Consider the following 21961-nt stretch of genomic DNA (forward strand, 5'->3'; position numbering starts at 1 on the left):
ATGATAACCATCAACTAAATTACTATAATGTCACAATGAAAAATCCCACAGAATACCCATATAGGCACAAATCTATATAGGTCAAGTTTATTAGTTTAACATCCATTCATTAATCAACCAATTAACTAGTTATCTCACATTTTGACTGCTGAATCAGTTACCATATTCAGGGAAGTTCCTAGAACAACAATGTGGTGGTGGTGGGGCAGTCAGGATTCAATTGTATATCATTTTTATACATAATGGCATATTATTCAGTCACCTAGGGTGCACACCACACAAACCTCCATCAAGGAAACTAGAGATCAAACCACTACCATCACAGAAACATTCTTGGGACTTGCCTAAGTGTTACAACTGATTAGCAAGCAGAATGAAGAAAACTAGATGGTAATTAGTGTGTAGTTATATGAAAGTAATTAATAAACTTGTGATCCTTAAATCTAATATCCACAACGACTGAAACCAGTCAGTTCTTTAGTAATTGTGATTGATATGATCTTTTCAAACATAGATTTAGTCAAAATATATCTTAACTATTGTTTGCAACTATTTCTAAACGTTAGTTTCTCATGAGACGTAGTCTAAAAAATAGCTGCATCTTTTTGAAAGTTTCAGGTCATCCCATATGTAATGTTTTTTGGGATACGGTAAGTTTAAATGCATATTTCTTGGCTAAATAAAGTTATTATCAAAGTCATAAGTTATATGTGATAACTGATACATTTTGGTTTGCACTTAATACTATCTCAGGAGGGCTGGTATGGGTATTAAACACTTAATGCAAAAAACGTTTTGAGCTTCTTAGGTCATCTTTAGGTCGATACATTGTTTCCTGTTTCATTAGCAGGTATTAATATCCATACCAGCTATCCTGACATGCACCTTTACTTCAAGTAGGTTTCTCTTCATCACGAACAAGTTTCTTTATTAGTTTTTGTTTTAGAAGCCCCAATTATCATGCAGGTGTCAGAGGAACACATAAAACAATGCTTAAGAGTTCATAAAAGGGAAAAGTGGCACCGAAACTATGCAAAGCATTGAAGTGGTGTACAGCAGTGACATTAGAATGTGAGGAAGTGTCAAAGATGGTTCAATAAGTTTAGAACTGGTGACAGCTCACACTGGACACACTGTTGAGTGCTTGGCTGGGAGAAACTAACCATCTCCCCGATTCTTCAGGTTACCATCTTTTCAGAAGCTTGTAACATCATTTGAATGAAAACAGTTTACTTCCAGCAATTTTGAGAAGCATGGTGTTGAAAATCTAGAGACATTGGCAGACTTATTAAAAGTGATGGAAGATAGACAATTGATTAGAGTTGCTATTTGAGGTATGTTTTCTTTCAATTCTTAGGGTTACAATTGAGATTACTTATGGGATGGCTTGATAATTTAGTAATTTCACATGCTATATCAAAACAGTAAGTGTAGTATTGTTTCCATAATCTAATGATTACTAATTAAAAAAAACAACTATCATGCAGTACATATTTTCATCTCCAACTTTGTGTTGCAAGGGAAAAAATGAAATAATTATAAAAAATTGTCACCCCAGTGTCTTAGAGTCCACTTGAAGATACTTACAAAAGGTACTTAATATTCAGTTGCTATAAAACTATTTTAAATTTTATTCTAGAATGAAAATCAGAAGCACTTTAACTAGAAAGTTTTCATGTGTTCATGGAATAGTTATTTCATGATACAAGATAACATCAATGAATAAACAATTTCTTCCAATTAAATTACAGATAGTCTGTCCATCACAACAGACTGATTTAGAAAACCATGTTATACCTAAAACAAATTAGTATAAATTAATGTTTAAAATTAAGTTATCTTTTTCAGAAAAAAATAAAGATCTTTTAGTCAAAATCTGCAGTTCTACCACAGACTTGTGCTATCATACAAAATTAATAAAGTTGCTGATATTGGTAACTGCGGAGGTTTTCACTCGGACAAAATAACCAAACCACAACTGTTTTGGCTGCTTTTATATACTTTAATTTAACAACTGTATTCATAATTTTTAGTTTTAGAGCTTTTTTTATTATTTTAATAATACATTCTATGATATAAATAAAGTAACTCTGATGCGAACTTAACAGAATGAAAAAAAGCAAGTACCACATCCAATGGCAAACTGAGACACCGGCTAGCTACTGTTAGCATTCAGGAAAAAACAGGATTAACAGGTCACTAAAAAAAATTCAAAAAGCAGAGAGAGAGATAGAGAATATCTGAGGGAACTTGCCCCAATATTATACACAACCATAAGGTTACTATAGACTTTATATAACTTTATATATTCTTGTCAAGTAGTCTTCAGTGTCAAGGGTCTCAACTGATAACCATCTATAAATCTGGAAGAAAAACATACAATGAACTTCAGTGAGGTCACAGTTACACATACACATTTATATTTTTATTAAAATACTAACACTTTGCTGGTTTTCCAGTAAAACTTAACCCTAACCACAGAAAGCCACTACTATATTATACTTCTCAACTGTTTTAATAATCACTGCACACTGACCCAAGAATGAAATTTATAAATCACCTTTGAAACTTAAAAAAAATTCAACATAAAACAGTAAATTACAAAAGAAACAACCACAAACCCTAATAAGATGCAACAGATATAGTTGTTAACATTTATTAAACAAATTTTATTTAAAGCTGTTCCACTAATACCTCAATACAAGTAGGTAACATGCTGTAATTTTATAGCTGATTTAAATAATTTAGCAAATATTTAAAAAACACCCTCAGACTTGTATATAGAAGGGGTGATGGTATGTGTAAGCTTCAGGGTACAAATAAATAACAAAACTACAAAATCAGATAGTATTGAATGTTATAGGGAAACTTGGATACTAAGTAAATCTTTCCAGAAGTCACTAAGTACCCCTAACTACATCATAACAAAAACGTATGGTAAGCAACTATCAAACAACACAAGTTCAAAAGCTTTTGCCCCAATAACAATAATGTTAAACGTCAGTGGATTTCAGTTGTTTTTTTTATGCCATGGTCAAAGTTGCCAGTTTTCCATATTATTAATAGTTGTGCAATACTAAAAGTTACTTAATAGTTAAAATATCATGCAGACAGTCCTTTAAAATAACTACTAATGGACAACATTTAAAGAGAAGCCATTTATATAGGTAACCAATCTATAGGTAACCAAGTAGAAAACAATTTAAGAAACTAACCCCGGAAGATTTACACAAAGCAATAAAAAGAAAATATATCGTTGGTTAAAAGAAATACTAAAAGGTTATTTTGAGAAGCTTACTGATTATCAGAACATTTTATATACAAATTATATACTGATCTTGTCATAGAACTGTCCAAGGGCAAATTGGAACTAATTAGCTTTAAGTTCATTAAATCAGAAATCACCACGTCAACTTTAATACCAGGCTGATCAAATGTGTAAAATTTGTTTAATCATTAATTCTATGAGATTTTTAATATATCCAGATGGTCATGTTACTTATATCCCAGGAGTGTTATCAAAAGTCAAGCCTGAAACTTAACCATCTAGTTTCAATTAGTATGTTACAATGTTCAAACTAAAACTCAATTAAAACAAATGAAAAACGCAAAGTAAAAAATAATAATTTACGAGTTCAACCACAGTGATGCCAAACAGAATTCAAAACGTAGGTAGACTCACGTTCAGCAAGTGTCTGGGGTTCTGTTGATTTCAAAGAGGGCTGAAAGGGTGGACTGAAACCAGGTGGGGGAGACTGGGAATGCCTGGCCACTGTGTTGCTATACAACAGAATAATGTTCTCATGCAGTAACTGTCCTTCATTCTATACTGTCTTACAAATATTAGGTTAAGGTACAGGTTATAAAGATTAGGTCTAGTGAGAATTATTGTTATTGAAGCAAGAAAAAAACATACTACACTTTCAATGAAATATTACCAACAATCAGAGTGGAAGTAAAATCAGTGATCTAATAAACTTAACCAAGGAAGTATCTAATCACATTTTGAATAACCTTTCAAATTACCAAATTGTACAATATATACACCAATTATTAAACGTTTAGAAAATATTAAGCTACCTCTAGTAAAACATTGCTTCTATAGATTACATACCAATAGATGCTATTAAAGAGAAAAACAACAGTAACCACATATAACCAAAACAATTGTTTATACCAATCAGTCCCAAATATTTAGTTGTGAATGCATTGAAAAAAAAGTCGGTTATACTAAGTTGAATGTGTGGCATAGACTAAACTAATAAATAAAGGAACACCTTAAAAACTTCTGTTACAACCAGTTTTGTAATACAGCTCTTTAAAGATTTGTTGGATAAATATACAGATGTGTTACATGGGGCCAACAACAAACTAATTGAAAAAGCAAAGGTTTATTATCAGTACCTACCTCTGTATGCAAAGGGCATAGGGAACTGCATGTGATGGTTATAATTATTCATTGTTCCACCTTCTGTAGTTAGCTGATGAAGTGACTTTGTCCAATGTGAAGGGCTGTCGGAGCGACCTAAGAACAAGAAGGGGTTGACAATTTTTACCTTTCACTCACTGAACTTGCATATCCTAAATTTTTAATTTTGTCACTCTGTTGCTCTATTTACTGTAAAATATACCAACTAGGGGAAACTTGAGTTTAATATCCATTACCAATAATAATGTGTTCATGGTCACTTGGAAAACTTTTAATGGGCTTCCTTTGAAGATTGGCTACTGCAAGCGACATTCACACAGTTGAGTGCAACTTTCCTTTAACCATGATGACGCTGTACTTCAATGTTGACTAAGTTTGTCACAACTTGTGACTTTAAAACTAAAGATGTTTCAGTATATCCCAATTTGATGAAACTCAGTTTCAGTAGAGAAATTCAAAGTTTCTCTAAAGACAGTTTAAATTTATACCCAATCAGTTAAAGTTTGGGAAACAATTCAATTGTCAATATCTTTATTGAATGTCGCACACACACAATATCCCATTGAAGTCAAACTCAACGGGATGCAAGGAGTAGGTACGTGTTATTACAAATAAAATAATAAATGTCAAAAATTAGTAACTGATGAACAGAGCTCTTCCAAAGGGCCGTTACTGTGACACATGAATGAAGTCCAACCCAGAAGTACTACAGTCAATAAACTTGTATAGACCTCACTAATGTGACTCAAGATTAGGGATAACCCTCAAAGTTTATACAGAACCCACTACTGTGATTCAAGATTCATCCCAATAAGGGCTACACAATAACATTATTCATGTCAGTAATGACAGCAGAATGTTGAACAAAGATGTGGCTAAAAGAGTAACATCACAATTACATCATTAATTTTACTACTTCTCTATAACAGCTGTTTATGTTTACAACAAAAACAGAACTGCCAACAGACGCTTCCCCAACTACTAAGTAACAGATCATAAATTAAGCCTTCACTGTTATAACAACATGCAGTGTACAAAATATTAAATATTAAAATTGTCTTAACAGACATTATAACTTGTTAAATATTAAAACAATTTGTTTGACTGAAATCATACAAACCACACACACACACACACACAAACATACAAAAATAGTTGGTACTAAAATAAGCACAGCAGTGAATATCTGAACTTAAATTGGAGATCTTTATATACATTTGAAAAGTAAGCTAAGAACTGTTTTGTACAAGTAAATGAATATTTGATTTGTTTATATATAGACACACACGTTGGACAGTGTAAATCAAATGTCTACAATGCTGCAAGATTAAATATTCGTTTTTAGTTTTGAATAAACTGCCTTTTGGTTTGAACACTTATATCTGAAAAGTCTTATTTTTTCACCATACTTGACTTGTTTTAACATGTGGTTAATATTAACTAGTACATTTTTACAATTTCTGTTTGTTTAGAATTGATAAATCATTAAAAACATTTCATTTGTTCAGAGTCTTTTGAATTTGAGAAATGTAATTAAATTATACTTGTACTAAAAAAACCCCAAAGTTCACCCTTACTCTATCATCTGTGAAAACATTTACTGTTTAAGAAAAACAGTTCTAACTCGATAACAAACTAAATTGTAACTTTCTCACAATCATAAAGCAGTGGTTGTTTATGCAATAGTACTAAACCATTTATTCATATGATACAAACTGATACTTTGGAGCATCTGTAAGACAATTTTGTATTTTATTAACCCTTTCTACAGTGGAAGGTATCAGTAATAACCCCAATCTCTGATAATTTTGTAGTAGTATCAGTTTTAGCTCATTTTTTAATTTTTTTTATTTCTACAATGACTTCAAACTAACAAAACTACATTCATTTATCAAGTAGCTTAACTTCTAACAGTATACATCTATTTATGGTTAAGCCTTGTTTTATTACCCTGTGCCTAGGTGCTATTCATTACATGTCATAAATCAGTTGGGAAACATGCAGGTCACTTTAAGCACTAAAGAACAGACCAATAACATGCAAAAACGTAGTGTCCGTCAACTTTAACAATTTTTCTTGCTTTCCGACTATGTGAAAAGAGCTGTTACAAACTAATCTAAGCTAGTCAGTTTTCCCTGTGGGAACTAAACTTGTACTAACAGTCTAATCAACAATTCTACATTTAGAAAACATTACATAGCAAGTCATTTAATAGATGAAAAAGGTTTCATATTAAGTAAGAGAATTAAAATAAGAATTATTAACAAATTCAGAAAGAAAGAATGTAATATGTAGTTCTGACTTTCTACTTGAAAGCTGTCACCACATAAAATTAAAGGCTATAAAAGTTATGGCTTGTCTGAGCAATAACAATTTTATAGCGTGTAATTTAAGTTTGATTTTGTACTTAATGGAGTGGTGGTGGATAAAGTAGACAAGAAAAAAATATTGCTGTATAAAGTTAATAACTTGAAACTTGTATGCTAATAATATATGGATTATTAACCAAGGTTTTATGCTATACAAACTGATAACACATAAAAAGTATATTAATAAATTTCTGAATGCAAGTCACTAAAACCTTGCAACATGTGCAGTAAAGAATGTCTGTTGTTATAGGATTAAGTGTTATAACTTTTGTATTAGAATCCTCTGTTCACATCTACTAGATCTTAGATAAATATGTAGACAAAACCACATTAATGCCAAAATAGTTTTATTTTATATTCATACAGATTAGTCTCTTATCCAATCATTTTCACCTATTGGCTGTAGCTACTTTCAAGATTGAATTTCTTTAGCAATTATTCAGATCACATATGGCAACAAATGAGCATACTTGTAAGATCACAAACACAGAAGACAAAACACTTCTACGTTTGTTAGTTAATAAGAACACTTACAGTCTGCAATACTTCCTGAGGAAAGAATGGCTGGATCTTGAGTAACCCAGGATGGTCCATAAGGGTTCCACACATGGTGGACTGGATTTAAACATATTTTATATTATTAATACACATTTTCAAAACTAGTATCAATTGGAAATAGTGTTGATTTTAATTATGAAAAGTATATTATCAAATAAATCACTCCAATAAATGCAAAAATAATAAAGTATATTTTCAGTACCAAAATGTATAAGGAGGGGGACCATGTTAGCTACTGGATCTAAAAGACAAATTTTACTGTAAAATAAAAATATACATTAGTTCTATAGGAAGATGTTTATGAAAGAGTTCAAAGACATTTTTTAAGTTGGTTAATAATGGCTTAGTATTAGACAAGTGTATTTTAAACCAAACTGTTTCTGAAATCCTGAATTTTCCTGACAGTACTGTGAAATATCTTTGTATACACTGCCCACACCTCCATATCCAACCTTTGGTGTCCTTACTAGCACAACCTTCATTTGGTCATGTGGTGCGACCAGCACACACCTCCATATCCAACCTTTAGGTGTCCTTACAAGAACCTTCATTTGGTAATGTGGTGCAACCAGCACACACCTCCATATCCAACCTTTGGTGTCCTTACTAGCACAACCTTCATTTGGTCATGTGGTGCGACCAGCACACACCTCCATATCCAACCTTTAGGTGTCCTTACAAGAACCTTCATTTGGTCATGTGGTGCAACCAGCACACACCTCCATATCCAACCTTTGGTGTCCTTACTAACACAACCTTCATTTGGTCATGTGGTGCGACCAGCACACACCTCCATATCCAACCTTTAGGTGTCCTTACAAGAACCTTCATTTGGTCATGTGGTGCGACCAGCACACACCTCCATATCCAACCTTTAGGTGTCCTTACAAGAACCTTCATTTGGTCATGTGGTGCGACCAGCACACACCTCCATATCCAACCTTTAGGTATCCTTACAAGAACCTTCATTTGGTCATGTGGTGCAACCAGCACACACCTCCATATCAAACCTTTAGGTATCCTTACAAGAACCTTCATTTGGTAATGTGGTGCTACCAACATACACCTCCATATCCAACCTTTAGGTGTCCTTACAAGAACCTTCATTTGGTCATGTGGTGCACCAGCACACACCTCCATATCAACCTTTAGGTGTCCTTACAAGAACCTTCATTTGGTCATGTGGTGCGACCAGCACACACCTCCATATCCAACCTTTAGGTGTCCTTACAAGAACCTTCATTTGGTCATGTGGTGCAACCAGCACACACCTCCATATCAAACCTTTAGGTATCCTTACAAGAACCTTCATTTGGTAATGTGGTGCTACCAACATACACCTCTAAGTTTATTGCCACCACATTACTCTGCACTGCTTACAACTTTCTCAATTTGCAGTAAAGTGCTATCCTGACAAAACAAAGAAGCTTGCCACAGCTTCCTTTGCTTAGTGAGCAGTTTGATATTTCTTTAAGAAATTGAGGAAGTTTTAAATCATGGGTTGCCTACATCTAAATTGTATAAGAATTTTAACAAAATATTTTGCACCAGATTGAAAAATCACAATTCAAGTACAAACTATAGCCTTTGTCTTCAAAGTTCAAGATGTCAATTGCACTAGCCAAATGAACTTTATGTAGCGTGAAGAGTGGAGCTACAGCACTGGTAGTCCTGAATGTCTCATACTGCTTACATCTGTTCTATACTAATCAGAGGACAAATTTCCTGCATTCAGTATTTATACACTAAAGAATTTTGCAGTTTCAAAATGTATATTTTGTATATATGGTAAAGAATAAAGTAAAAAAAGATTTGGATTTTGTTTACAGGCAGTATCCCATGGAGCCGTGTAGAAATCAATGTTCTTATATAATTTTTCTGCCCACTCCAGGATATAGGTTTATATTTACTCAGAATATGTCATCTCTGAGAAACAGATTTATCCAGGATTTTTTTCCCCTCAAGACCTTCCTTATCTCCTAATTGTACACCAAAAACTCAATGCTAAGAAGCTTCTATGATGCACCAGTGAGTGGGTTGGACAATCTCTCATAAATCAGATAAAAGTGACCAGACAGAAAAGTGTAAAATAAGAGTGAAGTAGGCAGTAATTATGGTTTCTAAGAAAGCATCCAGCAAATATTCACATAGTAGGGAACATACGATTCTGACAAGTTTTCAAAACTTTAAACAAGATACAAAAATAGCTTTAAGTTTGAGTTATGTTTGAAAATTACAGGAACGTAGTTCACCGAGCAGTCATCATGCAAGAACATTTAGTATTAATAAGAACAGAGTTCCAAGACAAAAATATTCAGATAAGAAAAGCTGTTGTTTGTGCATTAAAATTATTGCTCAACACATACAAGAACACTTTAAAATTTTTTAAATACACAGATTTAGCTTGATCAGAAAAAAAACAAAAGATTTCCTATATCAGTGTAAGCCTACAGTACAAGTGAATGTTTAATAGTTTACTGTTTAGAAGTCTTTTATACTAGAGATGTTAAACTGTTTCAGTGAATAAAGATAAATAATTGATGAAAATAAACTAAGATGTATATATATAAAAAATGGCACTTTAAGTAAGAATGTTTACAAATCAGGTTTTATTTCACATTAACAATACATACAATAAAAATGTGCTTAAGGTGTTTAAAAACATCTTCCATAAAAACATTTCTGAAAATTTCAAAACCTAAAATATTATACAAATACTTAAGAAAATTAAACAAGTGTTTAAAAGTCCAAACTAGCTATTATGTAGAAAGTGTTTACCAAAATTTGTGCAATTAGCTTAAACATTTTAATTACAAGAACAAAACAAACAAGAATACCATACTGATACACAAATTTTGACCAAATTATATGCATATGCCAACAACAAAAAAAAGCAATAATGACCAAAATGTTATTTCTTATACCAATACAAATAATGCTAACTTCCAGAATGGTATCTTGGGTTTTGTAAAGGCAATATGACAACGATTTGAGAAAGTATGTAACCTATCCCTTCAAGTTATATCGAAAACTAATAAAAAGTTAAGTTTTCTTTAAACACAAGTTTTACTTCACAATTTTCCCACTCTTACAATTAATGTCATTAAAAAACTACATAAAATTTACTAAATGCATTTCTTCAATCTAAAGTTTACTGAAGGTTAGAAGCATTTTTCCAACTAAGCTTGTAAAGTGGATTTTTTTCACCACAGTGAGTTTCAAAGACACCACATGGCCAAATTTTTAAAATTTTATATTCTCACAAAGCCACTTAAACAATTTTTCATGGGGTTTTGGGGTCCTTTTTAACTCACTCATATAGTAACCTAAGTTAATACAGATGTATGAATAACAATCATTAATATTACTTATCAGCAACTTCATTGCAAATAAACAAAAACTTCCATAACTTCACCTTACCTTTGGGATTTTGGGGTGCACTGGGTGGAGGTACTGCCTGAGTGGTTGGGGGTCCAAAACTTATGTTGATATTTGGGAACAGGGAACGCAACCTTTCTTGCCACTCATTCATGTTCAAAGCATTACCTATCTGTTAATTTTAAACCTTAAGGTGAAACATCACAAAGAAGTTACTTTACACTTATGTACCACAAGTAATACAACATTAGATTTCCATTATGTACCACAAGTAATACTACATTAGATTTCTAGTAACTCCCATTATGTACCACAAGTAATACAACATTAGATTTCTAGTAACTCCTATTATGTACCACAAGTAATACAACATTAGAATTCTAGTAACTCCTATTATGTACCACAAGTAATACAACATTAGAATTCTAGTAACTCCAAGATTCCCTGTCTCCATTTTAATCAGACAGACAGTAGTACTGTTTGGAGAGATGACCCAGATTGTTCAAAATGTTTTAAATATCTCCTCAACAGGCCATCCAAACTTTAAAATAGCAGTGTTTCCCTTTTATAACAATGTCACAACAGTCAAGTTTTGAGAATGTACACAAGTGTCAGAGGAAGATGTATGAATTGCTTTGTTTTCTGATTTTAGTACATATTTCAACAACCAAAATAATGGTGTCAACCGATTTCACCGATGTGACAATCTCAAAAAATTACAATTCTAGAGTAAACAGTGTTATTTCTTACAGAAATGTGTTCTTTTAAGAACCCTAAGTATAGGGTGAAAAAGGAATTACCAATCAATAACAGAAAAATCAATAAATATTAATTAAGAACTCTTTACATTTAGAACTTTGTTATAAATATAACCTTTCCATGTCTGTTGAAACTGCATTATAGTAATAACAAAAAACAAGTAGCGAAACTTAAAAAAATTAAATAAATGCAGACAAGAATAGGAAAGATTAAACCTAATGTGTTTGAACAGTTTTATAAAACATTGTTATATATTCGTTCTTGTCTGTGTTATTATGTAGGGTTGATACAAAGCTACCCTATCTTATTAGCATTGTTCTTAAAGATTGATGTTAGCCATCTGCACATTGGTTATTTTGATTGAAAAAGTTTTACATGGTTTTAATAAATTCTTTCACTATAATAAACAATTATTATATCTTTTTTAGAGCAAATATTGTATAACATTCAATTTCCTTGCAAGAAAAGTATAAAGAAACAATGATTAAACTATTTATACCTAGACCAATGTCTTGTTTTTAAATACAGATTTTATTTGGTTATTACAAAAGAACAAATTCATAATATTTATCATTAAGTGTACTATAAAAATATTCATTGAAATAAGGTAGAATACATCACAAAATCAAACAGTACATATACAATAACAATTTTTTTTGGTACTGATATGAATAGTACATCCTATAACACTTTTGGCTACTGTATCTCATGTAATAGCACTTACAGAAATTTGTTTACTCTTTTTACCACAGAGGTTAGAATAAACTATACTCTTGTAATCCTGTTCTAATGTTCATGCATTTAAGTATCACTTCTCCATAGCTCTATCACTTTCAGACACATTAATCTCAACAAGTGCTTTAGCCATTAGTTAACAATTGTGCATCCACTTTCACTGACAACCACTAGATATATTATCCCCAAGCCTGTTATGTACCCTTAGGATTTCCCAGGGAATATTAGAGAAGAATCAACATTCAGCTTAGCCTCCATATATCCCTCACTGGTGTTCAAAAGGCACATCAAGTTACTTACTGATATTTGTGAAAGAAGAAATTATTGAACCATGTAGAACACATTTCCCTTTTAACAACCTGAATTAAACATTTCTATGTAATATTTTTACTTCTTGAAGTACGACAAATAAACCTAGAGATATATAAATGCTACTAGACCTACAAAATTAATCAACTAGTAAAAATTACTTACTTTTGGTCTAAGAGATTGCACACTATGTACAGGCACATGTTTGATGTGGTTGTTAAGCCCCTGTAAATGAAGGGGAACTTGCTCCTGAAATGAGTTATACCCATTCATAATATGGTGGTTTGGAGGCATGTTCATCAAGGACGTCATTTTGTTAGAGGGAGATTCTGTAGCAGAGAAACAGAATAATTGTTGTTAAGGTAATTTCAAAGCACATTTCCAAATTATGCTATCACAGTACAACTGTATTTAATCCTGGCTTTAAAGTCTTAAATAGAAGTTATTAAAATAAATGGTTAATTTCTCTGTGTGTAAAAGTGGTGGAAAGAATACCCATTTTAAATAGTGATATACTAATAAAAAAAACTGGTTTAATATACAGAATTAGTATTATTTTTTGTTATTTATCCAGTGTTTTAACTTGAATTTTCTAAAATATAATACAGAACACAGTACACTATATTTACCAACTACTGAAATGAATAAAAACAAAACTAAACATCCAGTGGAAATCATTCTAACACAAGCACAATGACATGCAAGTCTGTCAGAGTCTAAACTTGAACAAGCAAACCAACCAGTAAGGCTACAGAGTTACTACAAGCAAGAAAAGCAATATAAAAAGACTGAGTTACAGAATGATTTTCATAAAAGTTTGGTTAAACACAGCATAAAATATATTTTCAGAAAAAAACAAAAACTTCAAAACACTGAGTGAAAAACGTTTGCTTATGTCCAAGAAATAAATAATTCAAATTTATAAATTGAAAGAAGTTTTTTCTATCCTAACATGCAGATTTTAATTTCTTAATCAAATTATGGAAGGGTTCTTAGACAAAATAATCAACAACAAACATACTAGTATTTCAGACACTAGTCTCTATTAATTAATAACTGCCTAAAATAGTAATTCAAATGAGCATTAAACTGCTAACATTGGTGTAACTAGCAGAGGTTTTCAATATTTAAGTGTCTAGTTAACCAACTTACTTTTACACCTAACAATTTTAATAAATACCTGTTGTGTAGCTCATTCTTACCTGAAGAATATGCTGGTATGGGAATATTTACAAGCTTGTTGATATGGTTAGGACCAAAACCCGGGGGTGGAGGAGTAACCCGTGTTGGGAGTTGCTGGTTCTGTAGAAAATGGTTAGGATAACCCTTAACATTCATCAAATGGGAGTACGGATGTTGTACTGATGTTAGTCTGGGAGTTATTAGCACTGGTGGTTCTTCTGGTTTTTCTATAGCTTCTTTCTCTAGGAGATCAGCTAGTCCTTTGGCCGATTCATCCCAAGGGTCAAAACCTTAAAAAAACGTATATACTGTTCACAATCCTTGCCTATTTTTAATTACACTTAGTTTTAAATTTGTAATCAAAATGATTTTTAAAACATACCTAACTCATCATCGTGAAGTTTGTGATTAGATGGACTGAACCCAAAGGCTGCTTGCCAATCTGTGTTACTAGTTACTGGAATGCTCTCTGAATGAAAGGCCAAATCTGGATGATTTAACCAATCTTCTGAAAAGAGGATTACTATATTAGAAGACTTGATATTTTAGAATATACAGCACACAGAAGCAAATGTTAGTTTTATAATAGAAAACAAAAGCAATAACAACATGGATTCTACTCAATCTACTGCAAGATTTCTATGAACAGACCATGTCAAAAGGTAAAAAACTGGCAATCTACTAGATGCAAACTCCAGAACTTCAGCAATCAAAATTTAAGGTTCATGCTGATCTTAACAGTTTTCTCCAAAAAGGTACAGAAGCACAAACAACCGAGTTAACAATACAGAAAACTGAAGAATGTTGAAGAGAAAAAAATCAAATACAATAACAAACCTTTACTTTTCCTGCAAGTTTTAAAACCAGCAGCAGCTATCTGGCAAAATACCAAGGGATTCTAATCTTTAGCTAGTGACAATAAAGTAAAATTATTTTGTCCAGCTGTAAATGACAGTCAAAATGACAACCCTAAAATCAAGAGGTGATTGCACAGACATTAATGGTTATTTTTGTCATCACAGCATCCAGCAAATGATAAAAGCACCAAATAGCTAATACAAATTCATTGTTCAGAGCTTTTAAGTAAATCCTTTTTTCTCACAAGTCCACCTCTTGGAGAGGAAACCTCATTTAAAAATTACTTCTATCTCCCTTTCCCTTCATGTCCAGATCATGATGAAAGTCCATCTTTTGCAAAGTAATTTACCTCTGAATGATCCATTTTAAGTGTTAAACTATACAATATACATGGAAGTCATGTTCATCATTCTCTTAGCTACAAGTGCAAGGATGGTGTGCACATTTGTATGAAATGTAAATGATATTGATGAAGTTGCAATGGAATTCCTACAGAAGATAAAGCAATCAGAAACATGAATCATCTAAAAAGTGTCATGATTCAATTAAAGTAGAATAACAAAAACTGTAAAGTAGGTTTGTCTATTGTTATACATAAAACTACACTTGAAACCACAAGTATCAAAACCATGTTTTTGCTGGTGCCCAGCTTCCTACCGAGCCACTGGTAGGGATAAAGCAGTAGGAACAGTAAAAATATTTTGTTCTTATTGTAATTACTTTCACTGTCTTATAAAGTTAAAAGACTCAAATACAATTAATCAGACTGCAGCCAACAAAAGCCAAAGTTGAAAAACAATTGTTTCCATAAAGACCAGTGTCCTAAACATCAGAAACATGTTGCAATTCATTCTTATAGCACAAATCAAAGTGAGAACAGCTCCAAGAAAAAGTAGCCTTGCTTTGGAAGACTTTTCATTAACACAATCTTCGAGTTACGTTTTCAAACCAAGAGATCAAACACTTAACTCTTAAGTTCAATATCAGAAACAAGTCTTACCAATTTTGTTTTCCTCAAAGTTGCCACCAAAACATAGTAATTAACACAACTGACTTGCAATTGCAAGTTTAACAAAAAAACTGAAATATTGTCTGAAAGTATAACCTATCATAAAAACTAGTTTTATTGTATATCAGAATGAACAGCATTCAAGGCCTGCAACAGTAAACCATTTAGACACTCAATATTTCTTTTGTTGAATACACTGAGTTTTGTATATCCAAACAAAACTCAAACAAGAAATTATTTAAAAAAAAACTATTACATGTAGACTGATCTCAACCAAAAACACTCTTGCTAAAATAAGCAACGACAGTCAATAATGACACTGACACCATTTTGAATGATGATGTTATTCATCCCAAATAAATCTTTGACAATCTTATAGTTTAAGTACAATTTATAAAAAGAAATCCACCACTTCAAATGGCAAAATAAAAGTATTAAAATTAAAGAGTTAAATTTTGCTGGGTACATAAAATATTTTATAATGATTGTTAGAAAGAGTCCAAGACATTATCATCAAAACAATGTTTCATAAGAAAGCTTCAAAAATATTTATAACCTAAAATGTACACATACTAAGTTTTCACTGGAAAGAGCAGTGTTTGGAACTGGTCTTGAAGGGCATCTTTTTTGGTATACACATTAGATTCTATTGTACCCCTATATAACCTTATAATATACATATCCCCAAGCTAAACTACAGTCAAACATCGATATAAGGCGCTAGTTGGGGTCCAAAAAATTCGACCGCGTTGTATCTGATTGTGCCTTATACCGATTTAATTATATATTTTTTTGACCCTCGGGGTGAGCGATAATGCAAAATTTACGCTGCTTTTGTAGTGAAATAAAGAAAAACAAACAAAACTACTTACACCAATGATATAGCTTTTTTTTTATTATTTATTAAACTCAATTTTAAGACTGAAATTAAATGTAAAAAGCAGAATTCTAAAGAAATTTATCGAATTCATTACTTTGATGAGGGCTGATATTCTAAAAGTAGTTCCGTCAGAGCAATCATGTGATCATTTTTACGATTAGACACTGATTAAAATTAGTTCAATTTTAAAAGTTAATACATATAGTAATTAATTTTGATAATTTATTTACTAATTATTAAAATCTAAGTACAAACTGAAGTCAAATAATTACCAGATAAAAAAATGTCATGGCTAAGTTTAAAATACGAATTCAGTACTGAAACAAAAACGGATTTTTCAAAAAATTTAATAACAATAAAATATAGTTAGCACATAAAACAAGTTGAAATGCACAAATTTATAGTGGATTTGGTTTTTGATCACATTAACCGGCTGATTACATTAAGCAGTGGTAATATTAAGCGGCAGCCTCTGTAGAAACCCCAAAAAATTTGGGGCCTAAGACCCCATCGCGCCCAACTGATTATCGTGCTTTATCGATGCATTTTATATCGATGTTTACCTGTATTAACTTACAGCAAGAAAGCCTTTTTTCCATATGGCAACAAGTGTAATAAAGTTTAAAACCACATGCCACACCCCTCACAAAACATCCTGCTCTCAAAAATACTCAAATTCTGACATTTTGTATTATGTGAAATTATTAGAAAATCAACATTCTAGTTTACTGACAGCTGCAGGGCCTCAACTGTTCCAATATGGTGATTACCATTTGGACACTTTTTCTGTAGTTTTTTTTCACTGTTGGAGCTCTGAATACCAGGTATGCAAGTTAAGCCATTATTAGTTCAAATAGAAAGCCAGATAAATTATATTAGTTTCAGCACATCCTAATGTGAGGCAATATTTCATACTTTAAATTGCCTATCTGAATTTGAAACTTCAAGACCACAATACTGTTACCAAGAATCAAGCCTAGTGTTTGACACTTTAACACTAAAATTCTTGGATTTTATCCAAGTTTGTTATAAATAACTAAAATGTATTAATTAGAAAGTTCTTTAAATATGGAATTTTAAATGAAATAAAATACTCATGACCAGCAATATCACATGCCAAGCATGATCATGTAATGTGACATGTTTTTGCTAGTAAACAGATCTGTTGTTTACACAGAGCTGTCCAGTGTAATATAAAGAGTCTAAATGAAATTTTGGAAAAAATAGTGAAACATGTATTAACTTTGGTTTTCAAAATAACTTGTGTAATTTTCTGTTAAAATGTAAGTCATTCTAGACTAGCAAGAAAAATAAGATAATTTATATTTTGTACTTTTTGTGATGGTTACAAGGTCAGTCAAAACTACAGAGCTTATGTACAAAATCTTTATTTTTTCAGCTATATTTACTTTAGGGTATTTCTGAGAAATTAATAAAGGCTTCTAGTTAAAAGTAAACAATACAACAAATGCCCAGCACCTTGGGCAAACTAGCAAGTCCACAAACAATTTGTTTTTCCCCTTTTGCAGGCTAAGAAAATACCCTGCTATGGCATACATAGAATTGAAGGAAGAGGTGCTCGCTAAGTAACACAAACTGATCTAAAATGACAAAACAGGTTACCTATCAAGGATCCCAAAAGTAAGTAACACAAACACAAACTGATCTAAAATGAAAAAAACAGGTTACCTATCAAGGATCCCAAAAGTAAGTAACACAAACTGATCTAAAATGAAAAAAACAGGTTACCTATCAAGGATCCCAAAAGTAAGTAACACAAACACAAACTGATCTAAAATGAAAAAACAGGTTACCTATCAAGGATCCCAAAAGTAAGTAACACAAACACAAACTGATCTAAAATGAAAAAACAGGTTACCTATCAAGGATCCCAAAAGTAAGTAACACAAACACAAACTGATCTAAAATGACAAAAGGTTACAGGTTACCTAATCAAGGATCCCAAAAGTAACACGAACACAAACTGATCTAATATGACAAAACAGGTTACCTATCAAGGATCCCAAAAGTAACACGAACACAAACTGATCTAATATGACAAAACAGGTTACCTATCAAGGATCCCAAAAGTAAGTAACACAAACACAAACTGATCTAATATGACAAAACAGGTTACCTATCAAGGATCCCAAAAGTAACACAAACACAAACTGATCTAAAATGACAAAACAGGTTACCTATCAAGGATCCCAAAAGTAACACGAACACAAACTGATCTAATATGACAAAACAGGTTACCTATCAAGGATCCCAAAAGTAAGTAACACAACACAAACTGATCTAATATGACAAAACAGGTTACCTATCAAGGATCCCAAAAGATGAGGTGACCAAACCAAGAGTCTTAGAGCAACAAATGTGTTTGAAAAGCATTCTGACTGCTCAATTCACCTCAATTTTCCATAATTATGACTGACACCCAAGCTCTTTCCCAATTTTAGATACACCTTATGTTGGGTATTCAGCATACACTAATAAAACTGTAACAAAATGTTATCCTTTTATCCTGCCCACAACCAAGTATCATATTTAAGATACTTCTAATATTGAATGGATTGTTTATTTACTAGAAAATTAAACAACTGGGGAAAAGTTTTATAAAATTGGAGTTACTTGAACATTGAAATGAAAGCCAATGTTTCATCTGTTTCATAACTGAAGTTATGAAAAAGTTACTTATCCAAGTTTTTAAAACAACTGTTTCTGTTAGTTGAACATGTATAAATTCTACTTTATTAAATAACTGCTATAAAGTAATCTGGTTATGGTACAATATTATAATACACCAATATTTCAGTAAAATAAATCCTTGGTTGTGCATACATAATTTAATACCACATAAGTAGTTCAGTACACAATATTTAGATGTAAACTAGACTGTTCCCACAGCACATTTAACTATGAAAAGTTTTAACCCTCAATAACTTTCAAACGTTCATTCTAACAGATAAATTAATTTTTAGATATTCCAAAACATCTTTATTAATGCTCAATATTATGGGGTGATGAGCTGGTACCTTCTGTATTGTCTAGCTCTTTGTATGTAGACAATGAAGTAGGTTCATTCTGAAGAGGTGGATCAAGCTTTGGTTTTTCAGAAGTAGGAGGGGTCTGGTTCTCAACTCTGTTACAACATGCCTGCAAAGTTGAACTCTCTGCTTTACAATCTGATGGTTCAGGTGTCTGGTCATTTGTCCTTGAGCTGGAATCTGGTTCGTGATTCCACGACTGCTGGGGATAATTTGGTATTGGAGGAGTTGCTTGAGATCTAAAGGTGTGAAGAGACTCTCTACTGCTACTGTTACTATGACTACTGCTTCCCCTGGACAGACTTTCTTCTAGTGATCTCTCTCTCACTTTCCTGTAATTTCAATCATTTAAATGTCAACGTTTTTGTAATAACTATTTTAAATTAATATATTAAAATGAAATACGTTCCTTCCTGATATTAATACCAATTCTTGCTTTTCTAATACTTTACTATTGTAACACATTTACCACAATTAGGACTGTGTTTACAAAATAAAGTACACCAAGGAGTAAACTAAATAAAGTTAACCAGTTACTAATTCACCAGCCCAATTTACCAAGTCCAAGTATTTACTTGTTTTTACATTATATTTAGTTTAAGCTAATAATACAAAAAATAAGGAACATCAGATAACTGTATGCTTAATTAGACATAGGAAAACAATGTCCACTTTATAATTTTTCTAATTTTAAGCATGACAAATTTCTAAATTGTTATAGTTTTACATTCAGACCACTGAAAGTAGGTAACTTTTTAATGTTGTCAATCAAAACAAAGACTAGTAAATTATTTGTTGAACATGAAGTATTCACTAAGTTAAAAGTTAAAACTACAAACAACCCATAAAGTTAACATTATTAACGGACTTTATTCCAGACTACTTACCCCTTTCTTCCTTCTTCCCCCCCTGAGTCATGTTTTTTACCACTCTGACGACCACCTCCTGATGACTTCTGCCCCACTCCTTGGTGGGACAGAACAGCACTCTTTGTTAAACCATTAGCCCTATGATCAGTTTTGTGTTGTAATGTCGGCCAACCCTCTTTGTTGCCTGTTTGTCCACGACTTGTATTGTTTGTAGGAGAAGAAGCAAGCCTCCTATATGATATTTATTTATCAGTAAGAATACTAACATCAATTCTAGTCCTGTAGTACAGAAGTAATTAATATTCCTGTCATAATCATCAGAAGTAGGATTCTTTCTGCTGTTATTTTGTTCTACATTACATTTCAAATTCTTATACTTAGCCATAACCTATTATATAGTACTACAACACAGAAAAACTTGTCTTTAGATTTTAATTTATGAATAAACATCCTCAACAAAATTTTTCAAGTGGGTATTATCAGAATACAACTCCCATCTTACACATGTTGAACATATTCTGAAGATAGAAAACATTCCTTCATAGAAAACTACTTGTACTAGACTTAAAGAAAACAAAATGATCGGTACAAAGGCTGAACACACAATATTTTTAGATATTGGACACTAGTTCTCAGTAGAAGAATGGGGATTTATTACCTTAAAAAGTAGCATATTTCGATAAGTATTTGTTCATAAATACATGTTATTCCCCTATTTGGTGAAGAATATGCCAAAAGCCATTTAAAACATTGGAGAAAGCAAAGTTAAACTGAGTAGAGTTGAAAAAGAGTGCTTGAAAATACAGCATTATATCATGACAGTGCAACAGTTTTAAGCTTTGTTATTATCAAACTGAATGTAACAACAACTCAAGAGGTATTTCTAACTCAACACCAGGAACTGTCTTGTACTCTATATACAAGCACAGTTATTCAAGATGTAAAATTTGATATATTTAATTGCATCTCCAAATATGAAAAGCTCTCTATCTCAGTGTGTGAAAGATTAATGCCATGTTATATAACTGACAAACATTAAATACTTCAAATATTCACTCATAGTGACAGATGGAACTGCAATGTAATGTCAAGAAATGATGTCTTTCCAATACCTTACATCTTACACAAAACTACCCTGTTTTTTTAATCACCTTAAATTAAGAAGCATCTTTCATTTACATAGATTACAAAACTAGGTTATCATTACTCTTATTATAGCTAAGACTAATGGGTCAAGCTTATCAGTTGTACTATAGTCTTGATTTAGTTGTTTGGTTGTTCTAGATTTAAATATATTTTGCAATCTTACTACTGAATTTTATTTACAGAATTGTGCAAGTATTAGGACAAGAGAATATTTTGTCATTCTTTCTATTTTATGGGAGAAGTTCTTCCACACTATTACAGAATGTAAATTTAAATATAATGGTAATGCTTCCCTGATTTCCACTGAGTTAAATGAGCCAGGGTAAGAATGTTCATTCTTTAGAAATCCCACATATTTGTACCAAGGGCACATCATAAGGGTTCTGGTTGAATAAACACACTAATCAAATTTAGGGTCTGAAATAACTGT

The 21961-nt window shown here is 31.9% G+C and overlaps 1 protein-coding gene across 5 annotated transcripts in view; it reads right to left on the reverse strand.

Annotated features, from left to right (window-relative positions):
- Positions 1-1981: 1981 nt before the first annotated feature.
- The window catches only part of LOC143248578 (CCR4-NOT transcription complex subunit 4-like), a 37079-nt gene continuing 17099 nt past the window's right edge, over positions 1982-21961 (reverse strand). For 2 of the 5 annotated variants that reach the window (XM_076497043.1, XM_076497042.1), the window contains exons 11-20: positions 20404-20616; positions 19505-19848; positions 14102-14227; positions 13740-14009; positions 12703-12866; positions 10777-10906; positions 7333-7413; positions 4409-4525; positions 3683-3780; positions 1982-2363 (exon numbers count right to left, since the gene is read on the reverse strand). In XM_076497043.1, coding sequence (XP_076353158.1) covers positions 3713-3780; positions 4409-4525; positions 7333-7413; positions 10777-10906; positions 12703-12866; positions 13740-14009; positions 14102-14227; positions 19505-19848; positions 20404-20616 — 1513 coding nt within the window. In that variant the 3' untranslated portion in view covers positions 1982-2363; positions 3683-3712. Of the gene's footprint in view, positions 2364-3682; positions 3781-4408; positions 4526-7332; positions 7414-10776; positions 10922-12702; positions 12867-13739; positions 14010-14101; positions 14228-19504; positions 19849-20403; positions 20617-21961 lie in introns of all 5 variants that reach the window. The other 3 variants (XM_076497045.1, XM_076497044.1, XR_013027052.1) reach the window with 2 other exon arrangements.

Source organism: Tachypleus tridentatus, chromosome 4 (assembly GCF_004210375.1).
Source record: "Tachypleus tridentatus isolate NWPU-2018 chromosome 4, ASM421037v1, whole genome shotgun sequence".
NCBI classification, from domain to species: Eukaryota; Metazoa; Arthropoda; class Merostomata; order Xiphosura; family Limulidae; genus Tachypleus; species Tachypleus tridentatus.